Source organism: Caretta caretta, chromosome 1 (assembly GCF_965140235.1).
Source record: "Caretta caretta isolate rCarCar2 chromosome 1, rCarCar1.hap1, whole genome shotgun sequence".
Lineage (NCBI taxonomy): Eukaryota > Metazoa > Chordata > Testudines > Cheloniidae > Caretta > Caretta caretta.
Window position 1 is genome coordinate 234378505 of NC_134206.1, and position 17343 is coordinate 234395847.

The window sequence follows — 17343 nt, forward strand, 5'->3', positions numbered from 1 at the left end:
GTCCCATTGAAAGCCAATGGGACAACACAGATAGGGAACTAAAATACTGAGCCGCACAAGAGTGATACTTCTGTATTTATAAGAGGTAAATTCTCACTTGGGAACTGATTCCGCAAAACCTCACACAGGCAAGTAGTCCTGATGGAAGTAGTTCCACTAGTGTGCATGGAGTACAGACTATTTGCACAAGGAGGAGGTTGTGCTGAGGAAAGAGCCAGATCATGCATCAAGAGCTTTGGGAACATGGTGCACGGAGGGTAGTTTTGTGGCTAAGGCATTGGACAAGGACTCATGAGATCTAGGTTCAATTCCCAGATAGTCCCAGAAGACATCTGTGGCATCAATTAATTACAAAATCTGCCTCATTTCCTGTTACCCCCAGTCAAGAGCAAAGGAGATGTTTATTCATAACCTCAATTGGTTTCCAGTAAGAATTGAAATGAGGGGCTAGAAGCACACCTTCCCCTAAATATAAAACTGAATGATTCTTGAGTTTCCATGTAAAGCAAAAGCCTCCTTCTTTTAGTTAATACTTTTACAATATAGACAAAAATTAACTGTCATGGGTTTAACACGATATCCTGCCACCAAAATTAACAGGAGCAAATGCACACAGGGACAGTTTAAAGTCACTTGACTATTTTGGTATATTTTCCATTTATAATTTCCAACGCAAGCGTCCCCATTAGCTTCTTGTCTCCAGAAGCAACAACTTCTTTTATTTGGCAAGTTTCTTCCTTTCAAAGAAACAACTTTGCAATAATCAGTTATGCTTAGGGGTTTGTGGGAAAATGCAAGTGTAAATGAAGTAAGTGGAGGAGGCACCAAAAGCTGGTGTTTATAAACAGTCTGAGGGAAATGGCTAAAAAGTAAGGTTAAATTTGAAAGTTGTAGCACCGGTGCAGTCATCAAACCAGCTGTTGGTTTATAAAACTGAAAAGTCATATAGCAAATTATTTCCCACATCACCTATCCAGGCACCCCCCAAAAAATAGTCACCCGAACAAGGAACTGGGAGCCTGTGCATAGATGGGATGAAGAGGAACCTGTATCTGGAAAGATCAGCCTTGTTTGTTGCAGACTGAAGCATTTTCGAATTTATTCTCTTCTCAATAGTATGGAACAAAGTCCTCTGCAGCTGCTTGGCTGTTATTGCTAGCTCTGCATTAAAGAAGTAGCTTCTGTCATGCCTGGCCAGTGAACTGATATTAGCAAATACCCCCTTATATCACCCAAGATTGGTTATATTCCCTGAAAGCCTCAGAGGATAAGAATCTGATTTTAAGGAATTGAATGATCGGTAAAGTTTTTGTTATTGTGGCAGACAGGACCTAAAGTAATTGCATCCTAGGCTGGCCCCAGTATAAGATTTCAGAAAGTTGAATTACATCTAAAAATCATTCAAGGATGCAGTGCTTAATTTGTGCCAGGGCTTGACAGGGCTGAGCCCTGGCAACTGTAGGGTTGGCAGTTCATAGCCCCAGTTTCTCTGAGCTTGCCACATCAGTTATGAAAGTAAAAAAAATTACGTAAGCCCCTGCACCTAATTGCTTGATCCCTGGCATCTCTTTCATTACAAATGAAGCACTGCAAGGATCATGTCATAGAAAACAATTCAGTGTTCTGAAAAAGAGTTCCTTGACATTCAGACACGATTTATTCTGGCACTCACTACAGATAGAGGGCCTTCTGGAGGGAAATACTCCCTCATCTTCCATTTGCTACCAAGAGGAGAGGAAGAAAGCCAGATGATGGGGGACAAAGGTGCTGGAACTAGTGATGCACTCTCTGGCTTGAAGTGGTTTCCATCATATACAGAGTTTACAGTTTGGTTAAATAGCTCTCAGCATCCCCACTATACAAATTGTTTCAGCACCCCAGGAGGGGGTTGGAAGCAAGAGGAAAAAAAAGAAGTCAGGCTATATATTCCCAAAGATCATATGATTAGCCAATAGATGGGAGTGGTTTTCAAGGCACCGCAGACCCACATTGTACCTAGTTTCAAACCAGACTCATTGGAAAATCCCTTGAGTAGCAGGAGCCTGGTCCTTCAATGAGTCCTAACTGCAGCGTTCACCTTTCCCTTTGCAGCTGGAGAAGGTGAAATTTACACTTTGATGAGCGGGGCTCTGGAGATGCACAGACATGTACAAAAATAACCCACTAGACTCGCCACATGTTTTGCATAATAAAGTGCTCAGCAAGGGTCTCCTTGCAGCTTTGATTCCAATGTTGGGGGAGTTGCTTACACATCTTCCCTCCCAATCCCTGGAAACACACTCGGGTGTCTCAGGCACACATTGAAAAATCAACAAGCCAGGGGAGCACGAAGGGCTTTTTCTTTGTTAGGGGCCAAAAGGCATCACTGCAGCGTGGCATGATCCCGGGGTACAGCCAAGCTCGCAACAGCCAGAGAAGTGAGAGCGCCCGTTGCTTTCCCGGGAGAGACCTCGGTGTTGGTTTTATTTGGAGAAGAAAAGAAAGAAACATGGGTCTTCCTTTAGCCCTCCCCCACTCCCCACACAGGATCCCAAAAATATCAAACCACTATCCCCACCCCTTCAAAAAAAACTTTTCACAGCAGAAGGGTCTAGCCAGCCCCCCACTAGTTAAAGACGCCAAGTGTTTGTATCTGAACTCTTGGGGGCGGGGGCTAAATAAAGATAAATATTTGAGTGTGACAAACAAAGTTGGGTTCTTTCGGGGGAGGGGGGCTGTACACGGGGCCCACTGCGCTCCGCTCCGCCTGTCCCTGGCTGCCCCTGGGCATGGGGCAGGGAGGCTGGTACCTGAAGCCGGTGACTGCGGTCTGGTTGCTCCTCCACGCCTTGCCCTGCTGCAGCAGCACCCCCTGCACGACCTCCTTCTCGTCGGGCAGCCGGTACACGGGGAAGATGTAGAGCCAGCAAAGGACAAAGACACACAAGGCGCTGGCCCCCCCTACGGGCAGCCGGGTCCGGGGACACTTACACACCGGCCCCGCGGCCGCCATCCTCCTCCTCCCCCACCGGCAGACCTTCCTCCGGGCCGGGCTGCAGTCACTCATCCGTCCCGGCGAGCGGCCGCCGGCGCGCCAAAGCCCCCGGCCATGCACCAGACCCAGAGCCGCCGCGATGGCGAGCCCGCTCCCGCGGGGGCTCCCCGCCGGCCGCCCCGGGGCTCTAGGGACGGGGGCCATCCCGGAGGCCGGCGGCGGATGCCATCCAGCCCCGCGGCTCGCAGCTCAGTCCCGGGAGCGGCAGGTCTCAGCCGCTTGCGCCCTTCCTCACAGTCATTTGGTCCCCTGCTCCCCTTCCCCCTGCCAGGCACTCAGCACCCGGGGAGCTGTCACTGCAGCACGTCCTGGTACATTTCCACTCTTCCCTCCTTTGCTCCCCAAATCCGACGGGAACAAAGAGCTGTGCCCCTCCCCCCAGGAGCTGCCGGCAACCTTCGCCTGCACCTCTGAAATCTTGGGGGGGAGGGGGGGGAGGACACGACAGCAGGGTGACCGGAAATCAGGGCTTTTTTTTTTTTTTTTCCCCTCGCAGGAAAAAATGATCTCCTTGGACCCGTTCAGATCAGCGCCTCCCGGGCTGGAGCTGGCAGCAGGTTTAGCTTTTTTTGCTCGACTTCAGTAAAAAAAAAAAAAAAAAGGGGGGGGGGGGCGAATCAGGCTGAGCCGGGCAATGGCAGGAGACCCCCCCCAAAGTCCCCGCCCACTCCCCCCCCCCCCCGCTGCTGTGACACTGCATCAGTCACTCGCACAAAGCAGCCTCCTTTCTTCAACTCGCCCCGCCGAGGAGTCCCCGCGCGCCGAGCCACGAGCCCTGCGGAGATCGCGGCCCCCCCACCCCCCACCCCCTCTCCCCCACCCCCACCCCATCCACCCTGCAGCCTGTATTCACCCCACACCGCTGTTCCCCAGGGGCTCCCACCCTGAATCGCCTCGGCAGGTCGTCCCCCCCGTCCCCCCCACGCGTTCACATTACATAACTTCCCCCACACACACACACTCCCCAGCACGCCCAAACAAACCCAGGATCTCGCTCTCACCCGGACAGGCGAGTCCCACCCAAGCCTACCCCGGCCCCATCCGAAATAACCCGGCGGCAGGATGCCACTCACACCGCCTTAACACCATGCCCAGGACAGGATTCCCGCCCCCCTCCCCATCAACCACCCTGCTAAACTCGGGGTCTCACGGGCACACAGGGACATGGCTCCGGTACATGCCCCCCACCGCCCCCGGCAGTAAATGACGCCACACCGGCAGGATCCTGGATCCAGGCTCGCTCTCTCACACACACCCTCCTCCTCTTATATACGGCACCCAGATGTGCAAGCAGCTGGGATCCAGCCGGACACAGACATGCACCGCATGGCGCAGAGCCTTTGCTGCGACCATTTCTACTCATTGTTTATACCGGGACATCACGTTCCCCCATTACACCCTCAATCCCGAAACCCCTTTAAAATATCAGCCGAGGCCATTCTTAATACAAAAAAGGGCCCATCCATCCCAGCCACCAGAGTATTGCAAAATGGGAAAACCCCAGCATCACACCTCCCATCCCGCTCCTCGTTCTGCAGCGCTCTTTAGCACGCCCTTGCGGCTGATTTATCTAGCTGCATGCAACTAAATTGTCAGCCTTGGATAGTTGTATTGTGCTCCAGGGTCAGATTGAGCTAGCCTGAAGAATGGCAGAGTATAGGACAAACAGAGACTGGATTTCATGTGGATTAGCCTGGTCATCCCTCTCACCCCTCACCCCCATGTTTTTGCCCCTTTCCAGTGGAGTTAATTCTGTTGAAATGCTAGCCTATTTGATACCTGGGAGGCATACTCCTTTTTTACCCCACAGATTTGTCTTCCTCCTGAGAATAGCTACACTAGCCAGCCAAAGCATACCAGCTGTACATGGACTTTTACTAGCAACCTGAGACTCTCTTAGTTATTTACCTCCCTCAAACTGCCAGCCACTAGAAAACTGAATCCACCAACTCCATCTCACATAGGCCACTGTATGGGAACTAGATGATAGTGTTTTGTGGTCAGTGCAGAGGTCTGCTGGATTCAAACCAGTATCCTAGAAACAGAGATTGCCAGTCTCTTGTGCTGTGCCACTGGCATCATAGTGACCATAAAGGTATTTTTGGATGATACAAGGTATCAAGCTACTAGCATTGGGAGACCTGAATTAAGGACAGTCTCTAACAGGCAACCACACTATCTTAATTAACTTCTCTACGTTTTTCATACAATAGTCTTTGATCTTTAGAGGCAAAGCACTTTTATCAAGGCAAACTATTTTGCTGCTCCCTTAGGACAGCTGTCAGTGTATTTTAAAATAGTTTTGATATGTTGTAAAATAAAGACAATTTTTACTTACATTAAGGGTCAAATTCCTCAATGTGTGTGTGTATGAAGTTTCAGGAAAATGAGAGAAACTGATCCCCGAACTTGAATGTAGGAAACTGGGGATGCACCCAGGGCTGAAATTCCTCCAATAGTGTTAGCATATGCTGAGTTACAGTATCATCAGTCTCTTTAACAATATGTTGTAAGGACTCGGCGTCTTCAGACATTTCTTTCCCATGCTTCAGTAATATTTCTTGTGAGGCTGGACTAACTGCAGACTGTTTCTGAAATACCACTCTAGCCATCAAATAGATGGTATTCTTTCCATCAATGGTCTATATGATCATCCCCTTCATGGACGAGATTTCCACCAGCGTGAATTGACACAATTCTATTTGGAATGAATATACCTCCCTGGAGTCTTTCTACTTCATTTTTTTGCAGCACTAGTGATGAACCACCTCAACTCATAATTGATGCAGAATTCATGAAGGCATAGTATGTCAAATAAACTATGTGACCCAAACTCTTGGTGTAGCTGTGCAGCAAGGCTCATGCGCAGCGGTGTGATAATTTTGGAAATATTAAATACTATGCACTCTGCAGCTGAGAAGCAACTTCTTTGAATGTCTTCGGAAGGAGGATACTCATTGCTGGCTGAATAATGTGCCTCATTATCTAACCACCAAGGGACAAACTCCTTCACCAACTGGGCCACAAAAGTAACTACCTCTAAACTACAATCACCTTTGGACAATATTCTGAGACTATCGTTTTGCCTGTTTCAGACCAAAGGATTGAAGAATAATTATAGAAAACTTGTTTACTTGAAAGCTGTTCATCAGACTCACTCACCAGAAGAGCATCCACAAAACATTTAGATGACTTAAATTTCTGTTTCAGGTTACTAGCAACTTGGAGAGTGTCAGCTAATGTTATTGCACTACACAGAACAATGGTAGACGTGTCTTGTCCATGCTGTGCTTGGAATTAAATTGCAGAACCACAGTATTTTTTCTAATCTTGCCTGTAACTTGTTACAATTTGCAATTTCTGCATCTGAGGGAAGCAGGGTTTTATATCTTTGTAACAGTTTGGACAGGAGAAGAGCTTTATTATTATTATACATAAGACCATTGTCTCTCTCTTCAGTCAGCTGATAAAATGCAATGTATCGTTGCCATTAACTAGATTCATTTTACTCATGTAGGGGGAAAAAAAGGCATGTTGAATGATAAACAGCATCCTTCTCAATCACATCTTCCACAGATGTTCTGCACAACATGTCATCTCCTCTCTGAAGTGCTGCCTCTCTTAGATTGGTTGCTCTCTCAAATGCTTCTATTTCGTCAAGTTTCTCATCTTGTGTTCAATACAACTCTGACATGCCAAATTGGACTTGAGTGTCCATTTCTGAAAGCAAACCCTGTGATAGAGTATTGATGGCAAGGAATCTAAACTAGAAAACTCATCCAATAGCCACCAGTACAATTAATCTCTCCTGGCTACTGCTGCCACCAGCATAGAATTCTGTCCAGCGTTGGTGGCTTTTCACAGTTTTGCATTCTTGCGATTTTCTTGACAAATAAGCACATTTTTCAAAGTTTGTGGAGACCCTTCTTCTCTGATGTAAGCTTTAGGGGACTTGTATCCTCAATATCTTCACCTAGTGTAACTTGTGTAGAGGTAAGATTCCCAAAGTATATTGGTTTCAGATTGCCATTTTGTTTAGTGAGCATTTTGACTGAAACCCAACATGAAGCTGGGTATTGTCATCTCTAACATTAATATCGACCTGTGCATAAGTGACACAGAATTCAAAAGCTAATTTCTAGAATATTTCAAAGGCTAGTACTGCATGCATAGGCAACAACAAATTAAAACCTTATACCAGGTAGACTAGATGCTTCATTGTATGTACAAAAACTTACAAATGGAGAAGCATTACATTAGGAATTCGCATACATTTATATCTATTCACTGTGCAATTCAAACTATGGGTACATTACATACTGCTACTGGTATACAACTGTCAGTGAGAGACTGATCTGGTCAGAAAATTTCAATTGAAAATATAAAAAACTATAATAGTCACTTGTTAGATACTTTGACAATTAAGAATATGCAATGTGAAAACATTTCATGTTAGTATATTGCAAAATGTTGATATCTGCCATTTTTGCCACATGCTAAACACTTTCATCATTTCTGGGGGAAAAAACTTGCACATACAGAATCAATAAAAATCTTTTAATACATTGTCATTTGGTAGTTTTGACAAAAACACCATATGAAGGTACTAAAATTCACAGTAAAATCTGTAGTCCTAATCTTGTTGCAGTGTTTCTGGAACTGTGCAAAAAAACAAACAAACAACAACAAAAAAGACGACATTCATTTTGGATACCATTGTTTTACTTCACCTACAGGCTTACAACACCACTTGTCAGCTCCGCATCATACCTCATCTAAATGAACATAAAATATGCTTTCTAAGGGTATATGATGTGGGTGTGTGTAGGGTGGGTACACTGAACTCCAAAAATATGGCCCTTTTTGGAGAACTGCTTGTTAGGGGGCTTATTCCTTCACCCACTTACTTCCCTGGTCCTTCTCGCATGAACAGAGAGCAACAATACCCGAAGTCCAAAGGTGCAAACAATTCAATGTTTATTGGGGTGAACTTCCAGCAAGCATGATTCCAGTTTCCTTCCTTAGTATCCTCCTTCCCAGCTCTGACACCACAGAGCCTTACGCCTGTGTCCCTGTTCCCATTCCTACCCTTAGCCAAACATGATTCCAACTTCCTTACTCCCATTCCCTGTTCCCATTTCCCCCTTTAGCAAAACATGATTCCAATTTTCTTACCCCCATTCCCTGTTCCCATCTCCCCCTTTAGCAAAATATGATTCCAATTTTCTTACCCCCATTCCCTGTTCCCATCTCACACACCCACATGCCCACCCACACCCCACACCCCTTTACTTCCTCATTGACTACAGATTATATAGTAAAACTTGAGTTCTGCTTAGCTATACCTTAACCAATCATTTTCCTGAAATTTAACTAACCAATCCTAACATATTGTAACATGATTATGTAACCAATTATATCCCACCACCTCAATTAGTTTACACCCAGCAAAATTAACTATACAGCAGACAGGAACAATCACAGAACCAGACAGAGATTATACAGACAAACAACAGCAAAGTGGGAACTATAATGACAAAACAATACAGAAGTGAGGATTTCACATCCCAGCTATTGATAAGTGAGTTCTTGCCAGACAGGATGCTATCAAACTAAGTTTCCTTTTACATTTTCTAGGCACTTCCCTTTCTCTGGAGGTGATAGGAATACAATCCTGTCCTGATAGTGCCTAACAGCCCAATAGCACCTTATTTCAATGTGACTAGTTTGGAATGTGAGGATGTGACCGTTCGCTTCCCAGCTTATGGCTGCCTCTGCTGCTTAGCCAAAGGCCTGAGCCTAAGCACAGGGCCACAAACTGTCACAGTAAGAGAAGGCCCTTACACTGGCAGACAGTGGTTTTGATTCTTTCTTTCTTTTATACCTCTATCACTAGCCAAGTGATAAGAATACACCTAAATTCTTAGAGTATAGGCCTTTACAGACAGGCCTGAATATCTATATCCTAACACTGCTACATGCCTGTGAGGACAATAGTATCCTGCCAGTTTCCAGGCTATTCACAAAGTGACCCCTACTTTGCGGGAGTGGAGTGGCAACCTTTTAGAAATTCATTTTTTAAAGCAAGTTCTTGTAGGAAGGCTCCTAAGCCCATGTTTAGGTACCTCAGCTCTGGAACCAACCAACAAAGAATGGAGGCTTTTCCCCTCAACTTCAACAGCCCAATTCATGATAAATCTCCATCTCATCTGCTTTGCAGGTTTCCTTGTGGGCTGAATATCTTCGAATTTATGCAAGCCACAATGTAAAGCTGGAATGTAAATCTTCAATAATCTAAGTGCACTCAGCTCTGCCTGCCTAATAAAATAACTTGCTTTATGAAATGACCTCTTGATGTCTACTTTTTAGTGTTCAAATAGTAGAGAATTATTATGAGTGTTGTTTATTTTTAAGGATTTTTCCCTAACAAACAAACTGATGGGGCAAAACTACTAGTGTTCAATGTATAGCTGTATCCCTTGAAATTTGTTTAGAGAATTTATAGGTGCAGTAAATATGTATCCTGGCTAAGTATTCAACAGCTAAATATTCAGATGTCTTCATCTAAAATAATACCTTGTTGTGATGGATGAATTTTTGCATTATGTCACCATTAACTATTCTTGCTTTGAATGCTTCCTGTATTTCCTGCTCTTTAATTACTAATTTACTCCAATAAACTACCATCTTAGAAATAGCCTGGCTACTACAAGGCATACAAACATATTTGTGACCACACAAAAAATTACTTAGTGCAAAGTCTTGTTGGGAGATTCTACCAACTCTTCCTCTGTCAGATTTCTCTGCACATAGCTGTAAAAACTGCTTACAGATGTATATTCAGACTGATAAGACATTTAAAGGCCTTGATATTCAGACTGATAAGACATTCAGAGGCCTTGATATGACAGACATTCATATATAATCCTCTTGGAGAGGAAGAATTACAATTGCGGCCAAGTACAATATTAAACAAGTATACCAATATTTATGATAACATTTTCAGCTGCAGGGAGGCAGGAGAGAAACACACACAGTACAATATGGTAAATGAGGGAAAAGGATCAAAAGATCATTAAAGAAAGCATTAATTCTCTAAAGGGCCTGATCTTGCAGCATTTAACCATAAATCAATAGGAGTTTTGCCTGCATGGGTGCTGTAAGATTGGTCACTAAATGTCAGGTTAGTCTGTCATATAGATTCAATTTTTTCTTCCCTTACTCTCAAAAGTTATCTTACTGAAGGAACCTAAGTATATAATAGAAAGTACTCTAGTGCCTTCATAGTGAAGGATTGGGTTTAGCTTTCTACTTAGGGAGGTTGTTAAATTCTTTAGTTATCCCTGAAATCAGTCTCCTATATGGATTATTTTAAGGAGCACTGTCAAAAGTCACATACTTGACATTTCAGACATGGCTACATTCCACAGGAAAACTTAACACAGAGCAATTTTTAAAAATATACAACTAAGAATGCAAACTTTTGACTTTTTCACCTTAACTTTTATTTTTCACCATGGAGGTTTACAGAACATGAAATATTCATAGAAAACTTCTATTCTCCAACACTGTCTCCCTAGGTCCCCAACCCTGGGATGTTTGCTCTGGGCTTAACATATTCCAAAAAGGCTACATAAAATACGTATGTGTGAGAGCTTGCATGCCGTCAGGGGGCTGGGGATAGGGCTGAGCAGTGGAACTCCTGGCTCACTCCCTGCCTTGTGCACTACAAACTCACTTTCAAATCCAACATAGAATAACACACAATGCACACCCCCAAATCTGCCATACCACTCTCAAAACTACAAGTTTAACACATTTGATTTAGCACACCAACTCTCCCACCGCAAATATGACTGTAGGCAATATCTCTTCATCTAGCTGTGGTCAGAGTTAAGGTGCTTTTGAGTGGAACTGGATGAGTGCTTTGTCAGTGGACAGAAAGTGAATTTGTTGTGGAGCCATGGAATCTGAGCGTGTGTTCAGGTGCTAAGGTATGTGAGCGAAGGTTGGCCTGGATATTAGTGTGTGCTTAAATGGAGATTTCCCTTTTTCTTTTCTTTTTTGTTTATTACAGATGGTGTAGTTGGAAATTCACTGGAAAAGCTTTAATTTTGAGTTAATAATGTGCATGTATGTTGGAGTATATTGGAGGCTTGTGTATCTTAAATTGCAATTTAGCACCCATTTCCCATATTTACAAAGGTTTTAGAGAAGCAAGATACACTGAGGATAACACAAGAAAACATCTGGCCTCAGAACTAGTGGGGGTGTCTGCAAAGGATGTATAATTATTATACATCCCAAAGAGTATGACCTTAAGCACATTAGGGGCAGAGAGAGAGGAATCTGATTTCAGCCCACCAGCTGCCACTGCAATATTTATTACATTAATTTGCAGAGCACTGGAGGCTGGAAGAGACATTCCCTCCAAACAAAGAGATCGGTTGCAAATAATAGTTATAAACTCAAAGATGGACACCACACAAACACTCACTGTACTGGTGGTAAGAGGTATTTATTCCAGTTCACCAGGAAGACTATTTCCTTAAAAAATTGCTGTCATACTCATACTATTAAGAACCGGAACGGTCAAACCCTTACATGACTAGTCCCTACTGACAAAAACAGTCTGCTTGGAAGTCAGTGGGATCCCTCTCAAAGAAAAGCACTGCACACGAGTACAGATTTGCAGACTTGGGTTCTGTTTTTATACAAGGTACTTAACATGTACTGTTACACCCAAGCTACTATGGTTGTACTATGACATAGATCCTGTCCATTACTTACTGTAGTAATAGCTGTATAGACTTAAAATGCTTATCCATAAACACAGACGAGCTTTGCCTTAGCGAGAAGTAGGAGGCTATTTTACTAGTGGAGCTACTTTTCCTTTCAGGAGGCAGACAGCTTCTGACCTCACATCTGACATTAAATGAGATTTCAGTCTCTGTTCACTATAGTTGCTATCACCAAGTCATCATTCATAATTTAGCATTGTTTAAGAGTGTCTGTTCATGTGAAGGTCGGATTTGATTTAGAAGGGAATATAATAAATTCATTATTCTAAAAGACCAGGATGCAGCTTACTGTGAAAAAGCCAGGGTGAGCTCATTTACATTGCAGCTGTATCTTTTGTGCAAAGAATGAACCCTAGAAGTCATTACAGAGAGGTATGGCTTTTCATAAAGGGCTTAGAGGTTCCCTCACTGTTCCTCAGACTGGTGGACAGGTGATTGCATGGTGACCTGTAGCTTTGTGTTAAAGGCCATGAGCTATTCTCTTCTACGGTCAAACCCAGAGCAGAAGTCTGCGAGGATCTCAGTATGTTTAAATATGAGGGGTTTCAGCCACAATTCCCCACCCAAAGAAGGGTTTGAGCCTCTGTGTAGCAAGTAGGACTGCAACTTTCAAATCCCATAGAGCCTAAGGATCTATGGCAAGAATACCACACCTGTGCACTGAATTGGCCATGTCCCCTTGGGGCAGCTCCATCCAGCTTTTTGTAGTGTCAAAAGCCAAGGTGGGAGAGAGGCCAGCCCTCCAGGGCCCCACTGTCTTCCAGCCTCTTCCTGTGATATTAATCAGTAGACGGAAGGGCTCCCTTTCCCCCAAACTGCTGAAGGTGCATTTTAGGGCTTTCCCTTCCCGCAATAAACACACACGTAAACACATCTAGAATGGAGGCCGTGGTAGATCAGGGTTACTCTACCTCTCTCTGGCCATCTGTCAGCAACTTTTATCTCCAGTGGTAGAGGACTATGTTTCTGGAGGAGAATGTTCTACATTCTCTCCCTATCACATCTATGAACTTCACACGGGCAAGGTGTGAAGCACAGTTGAGACAACTAGACATAGCTGAATAGTACGAAAAGCAATTACTACAAACTGCACTTGCCATACAACCTGTGGGGTCATATCCATCCTGCATGTGCAAGTGTGAAAGGGAAAAGAGGATTTGTGTGCAGTTATTTTAGTTTGGTTAAAAGACAGAACAAGAAACAGGACAACCTTAACCCTAATAACACGAGATTTGTAGAAGCGGGGTTTGTGCGAGGCGGATGGGAAAACTACAAGGGACCTTACTTTAAGATAAGAATGGAATGCAATGTTGACTAAGATAATGTGAAGAAAAATGTATAAACAGGGCACAGCTATATGTAACGAAAGGGTGTTAATATTGCTTTACATTGTTTGTACTTTGAAGATTTGCCTAATGACAGATACTCTGTCCAATTGCTGTCTTCCCTGCAATTGCATGAATAAATGGTCTCTGACTTGTTGCTGACAAACTCAGCATGAAGACTCTGTTTTCTTCCACATGCACCAATACTGGGACAAATGCTAAGTATTTCTGAACAGGTTCATAGCTGCACAAAGTTCCACAAAACCACACAGATGATTGTCCTTCTGAAAAATCATACGTTTGTCATTCGCTATTTTTCTGTTCAAAAAGTATCTGCCATCCATTCACAGACAATCCAAAGACTGGAATTTGTTCATATTCATCAAATGGTTTATAACTACAGATAGTTACAGTAATGGTAAAAGTTTGGCTTGATTTACAAGTGAAAAAGGGGGCCACACATTTAAATTATATATGGTGAAAAATATTCAGTACTATCAGCTCTAGTGACAACTGTGAAGTCTCAGCTGGCCACAGCTTTTACAATATTTGTTTTCCTGCCTCCAAATATATTAAATATATTTCATGTACATAAAATACACACACAAATATGTACATATATTTAAATACATACCGTTAAGTGGCACCAACTGTGCATATTTATTTAAATTAAAATAAATAAAGATACTTATACAAATGTCTAGATGCCCTGACACTTAATTAATACTACAATGAAAGCCCAGAAGCATTAAAATAACTATTCAAAAAGGAGCTCTAACCTAGGATTTGATTCAGCCCTAGCCAGTCAAGTTCAGGTAGTCTGGTTTGTGAGCAACCACTAGGTTCTGTGTTGTTTTTTCTAAAATCCGTAGTACAAGAGAGTGAGTCTTTGCTTGGCACTGGGTATTTAGGGATCGTTCACTTTGAAATAATAGTTATAAAATATTGAAAGGTCAATTAGGAAAAGGACACCTAAGAGGACTCCTTCCCTCACAAGATGCTGAGTCACAACCAGAGGTGAAAGTAAGCTGGGCCGGTAAGCCGGGCCGGACTGACCAGCTTCCACAGGCTGGTGATTTAAAGGGTCTGGGGCTCCTGGCAGTGGCTGGAGCCCTGGGCCCTTTAAATTGCCACCAGAGCCCCGCTGCCAGAGCCCCTGGGTGGCAGAGGCAGCTCCGGCGGTGATTTAAAGGGCCCTTTAAATCACCGCCGGAGCCCCCGGCTCCCGCCGCTACCCCGAGGGCTCCGGCAGCAGAGCTCGGGTGGCGATTTAAAGGGCCTGAGGCTTTGGCCGCTGCAGGGAGCCCCGGGCCCTTTAAATTGCCACTGGAGCCCCATTGCCGGAGCCCCGGGGTAGTGGCAGCGACCCAGGGCTCCGGCGGTGATTTAAAGGACCAGGGGCTCCCGGCCACTACTACCTCAGCGGAGCCCCGGGCCCTTTAAATCGCCAACTGAGCCCCAGGGGCTCCCGGCTGCTGCCGCTACCCCAGAGCTCGGGGCGCTGGTGAAGAATTAAAGGACCCGAGGATTTAAAGGCCCCATCTCTTCAAGTTGAGGCCCCTCCCCCTGCTCAGGACTCCGGCGTACCAGTAAGTCCTTTAAGTTACTTTCACCCCTGGTCACAACACAGTTACCCAGTGAAATAAGACAGAAGAGTTACATCATGATATTCACTGGCTGTCCAGGGATTCTGAGGCACCCAAAAATTCGGTAGTATTGGCCCAAAACACTGCAGTATCATTACTGCAAACTTTGGTGTCATGGGCCAACAGTAAAGTACTTCTATAGTGCTTTGCTAAACTTCAGTCTGCTTTAGACGCTTTGGAGAGTTAATTATTTCTTTCATGGATATCATTCAGTAGTGATGAGCCCTCTGTTCCTACCCAGATTTGACAGCATATGGACTCCACCCACTCTACTTCAATTCTGGAAATATATTTTGTTCAGGTCTGTCAGCACTTTCGACACTGTCTCTGAAGGAACACAGCTACTTTGTCCACTGTGTTGTGCAGATAATTGTACAGAAAGGCTTTCTAAGACAAAGAAATAAGATGCTTCCCCTTTGAAAAGGAAAGGGGAAGATGGATTGCTTTGTCTCACGAAACACCAGTCTGGAAAGTCGGTCACATGATAAAGCTCAGACAAGACGAGGCAAATTTCACAAATCATTAATTAGACCAGCTGGTGGTATAAAAGTCTAATACACAACATAAATCTGTTGGGAAAATAAACATCAACAAATCCTTTTTGGAGACACAATATACATTTCAATGTATGTATAGATTTGTGGGAGACATAATATCAGCAAAGAGCTTTTTCCATATATATATAACTGTTGCTGCAGACATACCACCTGCAAATAATCATTCTGGGGGCCAGGAGAGGCTAAGGGAGAGTGGGTGACATATGAGAATGGAAGCTAATGGCAAAATCTTTAGCCCAGTAATAAACAGGCATCTGCTTTTTTTTGTCCCCAAGATCAGTGGTGTGATTATTGTCTTTTAGATATCTAAGTCGCTGATTTTGTAGGTTCAATCAATCATTAAGACATTAAAATGACCTTAACTAAACTCAGTTCTTTTAAAGAACAACTTGTGGTGCTAAAACAGAGGCTGGTGTTTAAAACTAGAGTATTTCCCAAACAGTTCAAATAACTCCTTATCAAGTGGTATTCAAAAAATAATCTGTCTCAGAAGACAGTATCATTGAATAAGGGAAATCCAGGTGTGTGTTGCAGAAATCTCATCTATACTCCTGAAGTATTCAAACACAGTTCAGCACTGGAAAATGACGGTAAAAATGGTATCATGGTCTTCCATGTCTCACTAATCCCGTATCAAATTTGTTCCGTTCGTGCGTATAGGCTCTCCCCCATCCCCCTTCTGACATCACTCCAAACTCAACCTGAGATATGAAAAAATCAAACTGGGTTCCAATGCCAAACTGTATCTTAATGACACTGTGCAGCTCCATGTCTATCATGAAGTAGCTTGGGTGAAACATATGATCAAAGATAAATCAGAGATACAATGTGATTAACGGAATTTTCACTCACTTCCATGCTTCTGGGTTACAGCAGAGCCTGAAAAAAAAAATCACTGAAATACCATATAGAAGTCTGCTCTCATGAGATTTCCAGCCTAGTTTTGGAGATCCAGGAGGTTGAGAGAATTTGGAAATGCATCTGAAATGTAGACTACTTAACCAAACTGAATGAAGCCACCAAACCTTTAGATGTTGGCCCAACACTAAACTCTCAGTTATAAACAAACATTTTCAATTACCTTAGCTACAAACTGAAAAATGATGATTTTCATTTTTGAGATTGCGCTTTTTCAAAGTAGTAAGTGTGCATTTTAAAAATTCTTCTGTTTTTTTAAGGAGTAGCTGCTGATAGACTTGTACCCAGAAATGGACCATCTGGCTTTATGATTGTGTGAGTTGGGAGCTAGTCTGTTTTAACTCCAGTACGCTGCCCCAGGGAGGTGGTTTCCCTGAAGTCGCTGTTGAAGTCCCAAAGCTCTCTGTGTTCCCCTTTTTGCTTCCCACTGAATTTTGTTTACTATTAGATTACTTTTTTTCTTTTTAGCTAACCCACTGGCTTAAATGCAGCCCCAGACTTTAGAGACTTAATTTGCTGTTTGGTGGCTGAAATGAAATTATTTTGATAGTCTCAGTCCAGTTCCCAGCAGACAGGTGTCTACAGCAGATATGGGTACTGATCAGCACTGTCTTTGGCCTCTCTGCTGGGAATGCTAGGACTGAATGTGACATGGAGATTTCACTATATCATCGCTCCTTATGGTGGTCCTTCCAGGGGCAAAAGTGGCAATATATAGCAGATCATACTGAAGATACTATTCAGCATATGGGAAATCCACCCCCAGGCAGGGCCAACACAAGGCCAGTGCACAAGTTACATTCAATGTCAGCACTTTTGTGAGAACGGAAGTGGGATTTAAGTGGCATATATCAGTGGTGCCAACTGGGGGAGGTGAAAACCACCCTCTCCTCATCCCAGGTTTTTGCAGTTGCTTAAGTGCAAGCTCCATAGGCTGCAGGGCTGGGGGACAAGGGGATACAGCCTGACTGCTTTGAAGCAGTGGTCCTGTGCAGCCATTGCCAGAACATTCCTCAAATAAATTTGTTAGTCTCTAAAGTGCCACAAGTCGTCCTTTCCTCC

The 17343-nt window shown here is 43.8% G+C and overlaps 1 protein-coding gene across 3 annotated transcripts in view; it reads right to left on the reverse strand.

Moving 5' to 3' along the window:
* Nucleotides 1-3618, reverse strand: part of ST8SIA1 (ST8 alpha-N-acetyl-neuraminide alpha-2,8-sialyltransferase 1) — a 171411-nt gene extending 167793 nt beyond the window's left edge. The window contains exon 1 of one of the 3 annotated variants that reach the window (XM_075121718.1): nt 2790-3618. In XM_075121718.1, coding sequence (XP_074977819.1) covers nt 2790-3178 — 389 coding nt within the window. In that variant the 5' untranslated portion in view covers nt 3179-3618. The remainder of the gene's footprint in view (nt 1-2789) is intronic. The other 2 variants (XM_048826604.2, XM_048826596.2) reach the window with 2 other exon arrangements.
* Nucleotides 3619-17343: the final 13725 nt, after the last annotated feature.